Consider the following 12,528-nt stretch of genomic DNA (forward strand, 5'->3'; position numbering starts at 1 on the left):
TGGCACAGTGGCTCAGTGGTTAGCACTGCTGCCTCACAGCACCTGAAACCTGGGTTCAATTCCACCCTCGGGCGACTGTCTGTGTGGAAATTGCACATTCTCCCTGTGTCTGTGTGGAAGTTGCACATTCTCCCTGTGTCTGTGTGGAAGTTGCACATTCTCCCTGTGTCTGTGTGGAAGTTGCACATTCTCCCTGTGTCTGTGTGGAAGTTGCACATTCTCCCTGTGTCTGTATGGAAGTTGCACATTCTCCCTGTGTCTGTATGGAAATTGCACATTCTCCCTGTGTCTGTGTGGAAGTTGCACATTCTCCCTGTGTCTGTGTGGAAGTTGCACATTCTCCCTGTGTCTGTGTGGAAATTGCACATTCTCCCTGTGTCTGTATGGAAATTGCACATTCTCCCTGTGTCTGTGTGGAAATTGCACATTCTCCCTGTGTCTGTGTGGAAGTTGCACATTCTCCCTGTGTCTGTGTGGAAGTTGCACATTCTCCCTGTGTCTGTATGGAAATTGCACATTCTCCCTGTGTCTGTGTGGAAGTTGCACATTCTCCCTGTGTCTGTGTGGAAGTTGCACGTTCTCCCTGTGTCTGTGTGGTTTTTTTTCTGGGTGCTCCAGTTACACCGCGCCCCCCCCCCCCACCCAAACAGTGCAGGCTAGGTGGACTGGCCATGCTAAATTTCCCATGGTGTTCAGGGATGTGTAGATTAGGTAGGTTAAAGGAGGATGGGTCTGGGTGGGATGCCCTGAGGGTCAGTGTGGATTTATTGCACCAAAGGGCCAACTTCCACACTGTAGGGGTCCCATGCAAAAAAAGGACAGTTTTAAGCTTTTGTTTTAGAGACTCTGCTTCTTTTTTGCCCAGTCTTAGGGTGTGGGCCAGATTTTGCTTGTTGTGTCCTGCTTAAGCCAGTGATTAATATGCCTATGGGGCGCCATTGACAACATGGATGCCTAATTTGCAAGGATTAGTGTGGCTACTGGCTAAACCAGCTTGAATCCAGCTGGACATGGCTCCATTTAAAGTAGCAGCATTTGGAGGCCATTTTAAATGCATGGACAGCCTATTTCTACCAGTCCAAGTGAGTAAACTCAGACTCCTGAAGCATAAACTAGGGTTCTAAAGTAATCTTGATGTTCAATTGAATTTAATCACAGAATTCTATGGTGCAGAAGGAGGGCTTTCAGCTCACTGTGCTTGTACCAACCAGCTCCTCAAATGAGCATCATTACCTCTTGTCAATCTCTTACTTTCTCCCCATACAGTTGTGTGATATTTTTATCCAAGTAATCATCCATTGCTCCCCTGAATAACTCAATTTGTCTAAACAAAAGTGTCAAGATACAGAAATCTGGAACTCAGCAGCATCTTTAAAATTCAGTCAACTGTTCAACATAAGCTTCTCTTCTGTAACAGACAGATTGCTATTACACACATGTACAAGCAGGAAGTTGAGAGTACAATGAAGGGGATCAAAAGATTTGTTGTGAAGAACTTAATTCATAAATACAATCTACAATAAAACAAAATTTAAACACTGCAGATGCTGGAAATTTGAAAGAAGAACAGAAGATGCAGGAAACACTCACCAGAGTGGTAACATCTCTGAAGAGAGAGAAGCATAATTAATGTTTCATGTTGATAACCTTTCAGGAGTACTTCTGATCAAAAGCCATCAACTTGAAACTTCAACTTGCTCTCTCTCTCTACAGCAGTCGTCTCACACACTGAAGTCAATCTGTAACACTGAAGTGAACATCATTCTGACTCCAAGGTGTACTTACTAAATTCTGTAAGCATAACTCAGCATTTGAAAACTTACGAGGATGCAATTCAATCTGTCGGGATTCCACTACAAAATGAGTTGAGTGATCCAGCCTCAAATCTGATGTAGCTTGGCAGTTGGGTCCCTGGGCAAATTTTACTGGTTCTGACGCTAAGACGCCCAGAAATAGTTTTGGGGGAGGGGGGTGGGTAGGGGGGTATAGGTGGGGGCAAAGTAAAGGGAACTGAGCACAGGCTGGTGAATGCCTATGGTATTTTGGTAATAGCCAGAAAGGTATCTGTAATATCCGGAATAAGATCTGGATTAACTCTGAAACATGAGTTGCACAAGTTCCACCTATTTGTTAAATCAATTACAATTAGGGTCCAACAACTCAAATTTATCGGGCACTGCACACACCAGGAACATCAGGAGTACAGATCGTGGCCCAAATTTTTCGGTATGTCCCTACAACAATGATGATTTACACCGAAAATAAACCATTGCAGCAAATGTTCACTTTCTCTCCTTCGAACCGGACTATAACAAGGCGAACCTGTAATTTATAAATTAGTACATGTACACACAGTTCCCATCTCATTGGTACAGGAAACATATACACTAGTCTCTGTTAACTTAGACAAATACATTTCTTCCAATATATTGGCTCACATACAAATAATTTGTTTGAATAAACTTTAAAGGAGAAAATTCTAGAATTCTGAAATGTACTGGCAAATACTTCACAAATATGAAATACCTTATTAACAGCAGAGTCAAAACATTAATAGCCTGGGAATCAAGAAATAATGTTAACAATCTCATTTTAAAAAGCAATTAAACATTAATTGATTAGGTTCTGTTCACTTAACCACAATTAGATTTTGAAACTTTAAAGAGAGACCATCATCATCTTAAACACAAAATATATTAGTTTTAAAAATCTGCATCCTTCAAGGCATTTCTAGCTTGTCTGCTGGATATTTTGCACTCAGAACTGAAAATAAATCTAGATCTGGACCTGATCTGCCAATTTCTGACAGATTGACTTTGAGATCAAACCAGTGGGCACCACAAATAAACCAGTTAAACCAGGGAGGGTTTATTTATGCTAGGAACTTTCTCTTCCCCAGCCTGCCTATGCTAGTTTACACATGAAATTAACTAAGGGTGTTACACTGAAGCTCATAGGTGTCATTCAGCTTCCAGGCTACAATACCTGCAACTCAATACCCAGAAAAGGATTCTGGTTAATCCAAGGTGGAGGGTGGGAAAAACCGTGGCTGTAAGAGCTGCTCGTTTCTCGAGGTATTTTCAATCTTGGAGCTGATTTCTTCCAATTCTAGGAGCAGTAATTGCTATCTTATAATCTGTTGTATTGTTTTGGAACTTTGGGGCAAGGAAAGTTCAAAAACAACGGCACTTTAAAAAGGAGGAAGCCAACAAAGGCAGTGACTCTATGATCTGTAGATCAGCCCTCTTAAAAAGGAAGCCAATGAGGGGAAATCTTAGTGGGATAATACTGCTAATAACTGTTGGGCAGGGTCTAATTTTCTGGCTTGCATTGCTACTACTTGCTGTACAAGATGTATTCATAGTTTCTTATTTTTCTTTTAACTAGGTGACACACATCTGGCAGTTTGGTAGGGTCTTAAGAAGATTGGTACATGCAATTCAGTATTTACAGCTGTGGAGTAATCCCAGAGATTTTTGAAACTATTTTGAGTAATTACAATAGTGTTTCCTTCAAAAAGGAGAATATCCATCTAACCAATTGAACACTGACAAAAGATTCAGCGATATATATTGCATCTAACTTTCTGCTGTTCATCAGGTTGCACCTCTATTCATCACACATCAGCATCACTGCTGTTCAGATTCAAATTTCTTGCAACTGATTAGCTAAGACTTCATAGAAAGAAGCAAGAAATCAGAACTAATGAGTTATTGAACATGTTTATCAAACTTATGTAATATACCTATAAAATATCATTTAAGTTTTAACAAAAAGATACAAATGCAATGAATCAACAATACACCTTTCATAAAACAAAGAAAATCAACTTTGTCCAAACTTCTATGCCATTAAAGAAATTTTTGTTGAAAGCAAGTTTCTAATAGAAATATTGCATTAAATGATATATTCCACAATACTCCAACTAATCCTATCTGTAAGCTATTTTTGTACTCTTGAAACGTATTTATACTGTTGGATAAAAAGTCTATTTATTTAAATTCATTGCATCCAATTTCTTGTTTGAGTTTCTGTTTTTATAGACATGACACAATTATGTATGCACAGGCCATACAATGCAGTGAGGTTTGATTTTGTTTATGATCCAATTAATCTTTGTGCAGGTATTTTTAAGGGCAATACATGATCATTTTCTTTTCCAACCTTTGTTCAACATTTTTTACTTGCGAACATCCATGTTGCCTGCGCATATTTGGCATCTGTTTGCAGCCTAATGTGATCAAGGCATTGCTGCCCATGCAAGATTACACAACTTCTATGAGGGTCCTTTCAAATAAAAGCTTTTTAAATTAGTTTGATACTATAGATCGTCAGTATTGCTGAAAATAGGCACAATCTATCAATGATTTTCAACACATTCATCACAATTGTTGACAACACATTTGAATATGAATGGAAAACAACATTTAATGAGAAGAGAGTGCTGATTGTTTGAAAAGTTGACTTTGATTTGTAGAGACATTTCCAGGGAGAATGCATCAGATAGATAATGACTGACAGTTAACTACCAATTTTGTTTAAATTTTAAATCTCTGAATTAATTCGTCCTGATAAGTACAAGACAGTAAGGTTTCAAAAAAATATGTCTTCTTTCTGCAATTTGAAGACTTTTTGGTTTACTCTGATGGTTCTTAGCACTCGTGTTTTTTTCTGGTGGTTGAAGGCCGGTTAATTTTTAGGTAGCAAGTCATTACATATCCAAAGATCAGTGAGCCTAATGTGTGCATGACGAAAATGATGGGCTTGAGCTAGGGAAGGTTGGAGTTGCAGGAGACTACCATATTTGGGTCTAACACATTTTAAAATTTATATTTCACCCAAGACAAAAAACCCTCCAGTGGCCATGCAAATGGAGAAAATCATTACCTATTTTAGATATTATAGATTTTCTAGAATCACCATTGAGGAACAGTCTTTCTAATACACTAAACAATGGACAGAATTAAAATCTGCTGTAACACCACCCTGTCTCTGTTCCATGCACTCACCCCACCTATTCCATGTACATTACAAACCTACTACCCTCCTATTCACCACAAATGCCAATAACAGGGCTTTTCTCCAGGTATATGACAAGTACATCATATCTCAGGATTACTTCCAGCGTCGCTATACCTAAATTTCCTTACATAGGCTTTTGAGATCCGATCTCAATTATTTTGAATAATATGACTTTCTCTTCCCTAGCTCCCACATCAACAACCACCCTCTGTTTTTCTACAAACTGTCTCCGGCACTGCCTTGCTTATACTGGCAATCTGGTTACCCTTTCCTACTGTACAAAATTTCTTTGTCCATTAGATTACACTTCCATTTGTCATTCTTTAACATCTCTCCTGTTTAGATGGATGGAGACACACAATAGCTGACCTTAGAAGTTAAGACGGGAAATGGAGAAAGACAACAATAGTGACGTAAAATGTACATGTAGCATTGTACTCCACATGTTTCATAATACACATACACAGAAGGCTTGCTTCAGGCTCATTTCCAATAAACTCCATTGTAGGCTGGATAACTTAGCCCTGCGCCTTTGTTGCTACCCTTCCTTGCTCGTGTTCTTAAATCACTGGACACCAACACCAATCAGGCAGCTTTTAAATTGTACATTTCATTACAACAGCCGCCTGGGAAAATGACATTTTTATGGTTTCCTTATTGGCATTCAAACACTCACAATAGCCAAAGTACCAAGCCTACCAACCAGGGTAGGATGAAGGGTCTCAACCCAAACGTCAGCTTTCCTGCTCCTCTGATGCTGCTTGGCCTGCTATGTTCATTCAGCTCTACACCTGGTTATCTCAGATTCCCCAACATCGGCAATTCCTACGATCTCTCTACCATCCACAAAAGTGGGTGAGCGTTGGAAATCAGAGATAAAGGCAAGGGGATATGCATCACTAAGTAATTTTCCACGGCAGTTATCCAAATCTGCCATAAACCAATAGGAGGATTTGTTGAATGAATTCATTTTTTTTTAAAGAAAGAAATGTTATTTGGATTGCACAGTAATACATTTGCCGGAACAAAACTTAAGTCAGCATTTACAGTCCTCTTCAAAACAAAGTATAAACATGCAAACTTTCTCAGATTTTCCATATGTTGAACAGATTTGAGTTCAGTGTTCTAAACTCAGAAATGTTCATTGCAAATCTTTCATTCCCAACTATCTCTTTCCAACTGCGTTGTGCATCTATTATATGAAGTATTGCGAGGAGTGATTAAAGGGGTGTTCTTCATGTGATGTGGGAAGGTTAACAATTGGCAGCCAACTGAGTTGTAGAATTGCCTGATAACTAGTATAGAGTTAGCAGTGTTATTTACTTATGGCACGATCTAGTGGCAGGAGCTACTTCCTATTTTATAACATAACCTATACACCAGCAAGCATTGACTTTCTTTGTTTCAACTTAAAAGGTAACAGCAGAAAATTAGCAGAATTCAACAATGAAGAAATATTTTAAAAGAAAGTTAACAATCTATTTTGTGACAAGATTCCTTCTTGGAATACTTCTTGGAGCACTTGGAATATTGTGTTCAGTTCTGGTTGCCTCATTTTAGGAAGGATGAGGAAGCTTTAGAGAGGTTGCTGAGGAGATTTACGAGGATGCTGCCTGGACTGGCATCAGGTCTTATGAGGAAAGGTTGAGGGAGTGAGGGCTTTTTTCATTGGAGCGAAGAATGGTGAAAGGTGACTTGATATAGGTGTACAAGATGATGAGAGGCATAAATAGAGTGGATTGCCAGAGGCTTTTTCCCAGGGTGGAAATGACTATCACAAGGGGGCATAATTTTGAGGTAATTGGGGGAATGTATGCGGGAGATGTCAGAGGTAGGTTCTTTACACAAAAAATGGTGGGTGCATGGAATGCACTGCCAGCGGTAGTAGAAGAGTCAGATACATTAGAGACATTTAAGCACCTCTTGGATAGGCACATGGATGATAGTAAAACGAAGGGTATGCAGAGTACTTTTGATTTTAAGAGTAGGATAATAGGTCGGCACATCATCGTTGGCCGAAGGGCCTGTACTGTGCTGTACGGTTCTATGTTCTTTGTTAGATGTTGCAGATCCCATTGCCCAGCAGGTTTTGAAATGACCATGATTATCCCGGCGACAATACCTAGAGGTCGACAGTTCTGAATAAGACTGATTCTGAGCTTCGTAAATGGATCGGACCTTGCACAGTTAATGGCTCCATGGGTGATGAAAGTGAAAATATAGGTTATAGTTACATCTTGACTTATTGTTGTCAGTGCCAGTTGTCCTGTGGGTCCCATAAACAATATCTGGCCTACTGACACCTTGGACCCCTCCCTCCACAATTGCAATTTTACCCCATCCGCAACCTACCTTGCTGGCAGCAACTCCGGCTCAATTTTCAGACTTCAATCAGGTGGTTTGCGTCCAAATCCAGAACAAAAGGACTCAATCTTAAACATAGAGCTAGTCCATTCAGAAGTGAAATGAGGAAGCATGTTTTCACGCAAAGGGTAGTGGAAATCTGGAACTTGCTCCTCCAAAAGGCTGTGGATTCTGAGTCAATTGAAATTTTCAAGATTTAGATTGATAAGATTTGTTTTTGTTAACTAAGGGTATCAAGGGATATGGAACAAAGGTGGATCAATGGAGTTCACACACAGATCAAACATGATCTGATTGAACTGTAGAACAAGGGGCTGAATGGCCCACTCCTGTTCCTATGTTCTTGCATTCTGTTTGCTCAACAGAAACTTGGTTTTGTTGCCTTAAAAAGATGCAGATCCACTTTAGCAGTAAAGTATTACATTATCACATAAAATGCACAATGTTTCTGCCTTTCTCAATTAGTCCAAACAGTGTTGTATCTGATGTTCTTAGAGAAAACTGAGGGATTCTGTTATCTATCAAATATAGAGTTTCATAAAAGTCCATTTGATGCTAAGTTAACTAATCATGCATGGAATATGCAATTCACCAACTAAAACTAAATACAAACTTGTTGAGTATAGAACAAGTCAAAATTTGGGCACCATCTGGACGATCTTTTGCTTTACGTATGAAGTTGAAGAAAAATAATTTTACACAAATGATTGATGTTTATAAACACAAAATAAGGTGTTTTCCTTAACTCTGACACAGAGAAAAAAAATCCAAACTGGTAACATAGTGTGGCCTGTATTGTACAAGACAGAATAGATGTATTGGAGTATTATTTGTATTTTTCCATGTTACCGAACTATTCCCATTTACAAAATAGTTTCCACCTGCTATGAAGCTTTATGAGGACTAGTTGCCAAACCAAATTATAAGGCCTATTATTTTTCCAATACCTTCTGTATAAAAACTGTGACAAAAGCTTACAGTTTATGGCACCTATAATTACTCTAAACATTCTGTCAAAAAACTATCACCGTCTGGAATTAAATGAAGTAGAGCTGTGTTATCTTACTGCTACATCTCCTTCAAATGCAGACAGTTTCATGGGAGTGAGTCCATCTTTGTTGGTGATATTCTCCAAGTACTCAATCTTTTCCTTGGATATAAGTGATGAAATAAAATTGTACATTCTGCAAGCCATGCTCTTATTTGGATGCAACACAAGCATGTGGAAAACTGTGTTACCTATAAAATAGAATGTTAAACAAATTTAGAAACACAGCATTAAAACATATATTGAAAACACCATGCACATCTACAGGTTCAATATTGCAGAAACAGTTTGTATGCATTCAGGCCCAATACTGTACGGAACATAACAGTATTTCACTGTTAGGATCATGTTCTTTTAATGACCACATACTGGTCTTCAATCTTGTATTATGCTTACTTCAACAATTATGACTTATGAAATAAGTTTTCAAATTATTTTGTTCATTTACTGACAATTTTAGGCACACTTACCAACTGGTGTGGAGAGTTTCGTATCCATTGTAGACCTGGAACTGGGAAAGCAATATTATGGAGCAGAGAGAAGATCAGAATTCTGTGGTTGGGATTTTTTGTAACAAATGTCAGTTGTTTTTTAATGACATTTAGGTGTAAGAAGAGGGTTTAATGGACTGAATATTTTACTACCTTTAAGTAGTTCACATCTTGGTTTGTCATCTTTGGATATCCTGGTTTTAAAGTTATGGTTTTCTCCAGAATAACCAAACCTGGCAGGCATGGTGGCTCAGTGGTTAGCAATGCAGCCTCACAGCGCCGGGGACCCAGGTTCGATTCCAGCCTCAGGTAATTGTCTGTGTGGAGTTTGCACATTCTCCCCGTGTCTGCATGGGTTTCCTCCGGGTGCTCTGGGTTCCTTACACAGTCCACGGATGTGCAGGTTAGGTGGTTCGGCCATGCTAAATTGCCCGTAGTGTTCAGGGGTGTGTGAGTTATAGGGGGATGGGTCTGGGTGGGATGGTCCAAAGGGCGGTGTGGACTTGTTGGGCCAAAGGGGCTGTTTCCAGACTGTAGGGAATCTAATCTAAAAGAAACGTAACATTCTGGGAAGATACACTCAATTAAAGGAACAACATAGTCCTGTAATTTTGTGTCAGTTCTATAGTGACCAAATTTTGTTTCTTTCAGTTTCTGACAGTTTCAGTTCAGCTGCATATTTATGCCCATTTTATTCTGTCCTTATGTTCTTCTATATAGATCAATATACTTTCATGATAGCTTGCAGATTTAAGTGTAGCACGGTGTTAAGCCATCAGGCCACAAATTTTCAGGTACTAACCAAGGTGTCAATAATTTACAAACATGTAAAATACAGCAGTTTTAACTGAATAGGATCATGATACCTGCCATTTTGAAGTTTATCCATGTAATTATCAATCTTTAGCAATATAAAATACGCCTTCAAATGAAATGTTAAAATGTTCTAACCCAGATTAGAAGCTTATAATTACAGTTCAAGTATTGCAAAAAGTGCATATCAAGAACATTGTATATGGAACTTTGTATACCAGCATCATCCTGGACGATTCAAGTTATAAAGGTAAGCTGGGACATTTTCCCCTGTAGCATTGGAGTCAGGCAGGGTGGGTAAGTTCAAAATTAGGGGACATGTTTTTAAGGTGAGACGAGAGAAATTTACAAGGGACCTGAGGGGCCACTTTTTCACATGGAGATAGTTCACATGTGGAATGAACTACCAGAGGAAGTAGTTGACGCAGGTACAGTTACAACATTTAAAATACATTTGGATAGCTACATGAATAGGAAAGGTCTGGAGAGATCTGCACCAAATGCAGGCAAGTGGGATTAATTTAGTTTGGGAAAATGGTTGGCATGGATGAGTTGGACCGAAGGGTCTGTTTCTGTGCTGTATGACTCTTAACACTCTATAACTCCATGACTCTATAACTGAGTTGCTTTTGGAAGCTTCTTAAGATCAGACTGCAGTACAAAATACCAGATGCCTATGTGCTCATTCCAACTGGTGTGCCAAATATACACACCACATTGAAACAGTTACAATTGAACTGAGCTGGTCATGAAGCCAGAAAGTCTTACATTCACTTACCAAAGTGAATCTGCTAAGGAGAGCTTGAGTCTGGGGTGCACACTCATGGCAGTCAATGCAAACACCACAAGGGCACTCTGAAGGCTTCAGCTAGGTATTGAGATATCGACTTCAGTCCTGGAACAATCTCACCCAGGATCAGCGCCTAGCGCAACCAAATTAAAAACAGTACAGCCTCCTTTGAAAGCAAACAAATATCAGAGGCAGAGAGAAAACCCCGAGCCGGCAACTCATCCAAAACTCAACCCAATTCTGATCTATTTGAAGGAGGATTTGCAGTACTGAAATCCAACCAAATACCCCAATGATGATCAACCTACTCTCACTTTGAAGGATGAACAAGGTGACTAAACTTCCATACCTCATTTTAAATATGATAGTCAGAAGGTAATACTATTTGCTTTAATTGCATATTACATAATTAATATACCATGACGAAGACTCAGGTGAAGACCACATAAGTGGTAATGAGCTGATTCTGGTACATGGTTAAGAAACACTCTTATGAGATTGCAGAAAGTCTCATTTTCCAACCATATGTTGAATGGTGAGGTATTCTTGCTTATGGAGTGGCAAGAGGCCTATTTATATGCCTTAGCATGCATGAACATCCTCAATATGAAGGCATTTTGCCTCACTGACATGCAGTTTGCTATTCTATTACCCATTGGATAGAAACTAGATGGTAACACTTTTCAGCATGGAAGTTGGAGCAGTAACTTGGGATTCTAGTCACCAACACCTCAAAGCCTGCTCTATGGTCTTCTCGGGAGGGTGAAATTAAATAAATGCATTTTGGTATGTTTTAAAATAACAAATACTATTTGTAATTTTCTTCATTCAGAGAAAGGAGGGATGAGTGTTCTTTTAAAATGAAATTCAAGAGCAAACTTATACTATTTAGAGTCATATAGCCACAGCACAGAAAGAGGCCCTTTGGCCCATTGGGTCAGTACTAGTCAAAAACAAACACCTAGCTATCCTAAACCCATTTTCCAGCATTTGGTCTTGTATGTCTTAGCATTGCAAGTGTACATCTAAATACTTCTAAAATGTGATGAGGGTTTCTACCTCTACCACCCTTACAGGCAGGGAGTTCCAGATTCCCACCATTATCTGAATTTAAAAAATCTTTCCTCATATCCCTTTCTCACAATGGACAGCACAGTGGTGCAGTGGTTAACACTGCTAATTCACAGTGGCAGGGACCTGAGTTCAGTTCCAGCCTTGGGTAACTGTCTGTGTGGAGTTTGCATGTTATCCCCCTGTCTGTGTGGGTTTCCTATGGGTGCTCTGATTTTCCTCCCACAGTCTAAACTCATGCAGGTTAGGTAGCTTAGCCATGATATATTGTCCATACTGTCCAAGGATGTGTGGGCTAGGTGGATTAGCTACAGTAAATTGTGGGTTATGGGATAGGGTGGGCATTGGGGGATCTGAAATGGGGGGTTATGAGAATAGGGTTGGGGTTCGGGTTCTGGGTCTGGTCTTCAGAGAGTTGGTGCAGATCTGATGGGCTAAATGGCCTCCTTCTGTACTCTAGGGATTCTATGACTTTATCCCCTCTAAATCTCCTGTCCCTTATCTTAGATCTATTCCCCTGGTCATTTTATACATCTTAATCTTGTCCCTCCTTAGTCTCCACTGCACCAAAAAAAAACTCCAGTCTCTCTTCTTGACTAAAACTCTACAGCCCAGTCAACATCCAGTAAATCTCCTCTGCACCTTCTCTAGTGCAATCACATCCCTCCTATAACATGGATTGCAGAAATGCACATAGTACTCTGACTACAGCCTAACTAATGTTTTATACAGTTGCAGCATAACATTATTCTCCTTAAATTCTATACCTTTTTCAGCATTTTATCTAAGCGTCCACTACCTTGAAGAGACCAGTAAATGTGCACACCAAGGTCCTTCTGATCCTATGTGCTTTTCACAGTCCTACCATTCATCATGTATTCATCCTTGCCTTGTCTGTCCTGCCCAACAGCAGCACCTCACACCTATCC

The 12,528-nt window shown here is 39.5% G+C and overlaps 1 protein-coding gene across 2 annotated transcripts in view; it reads right to left on the reverse strand.

Annotated features, from left to right (window-relative positions):
- Nucleotides 1–12,528, reverse strand: part of LOC125457826 (transient receptor potential cation channel subfamily V member 6-like) — a 129,826-nt gene that overhangs the window by 38,086 nt on the left and 79,212 nt on the right. For both annotated transcript variants that reach the window (XM_048542467.2, XM_048542468.2), the window contains one exon: nt 8,453–8,625. In XM_048542467.2, coding sequence (XP_048398424.1) covers nt 8,453–8,625 — 173 coding nt within the window. The remainder of the gene's footprint in view (nt 1–8,452; nt 8,626–12,528) is intronic.

This window comes from Stegostoma tigrinum, chromosome 14 (genome assembly GCF_030684315.1).
Source record: "Stegostoma tigrinum isolate sSteTig4 chromosome 14, sSteTig4.hap1, whole genome shotgun sequence".
Taxonomy (NCBI): domain Eukaryota; kingdom Metazoa; phylum Chordata; class Chondrichthyes; order Orectolobiformes; family Stegostomatidae; genus Stegostoma; species Stegostoma tigrinum.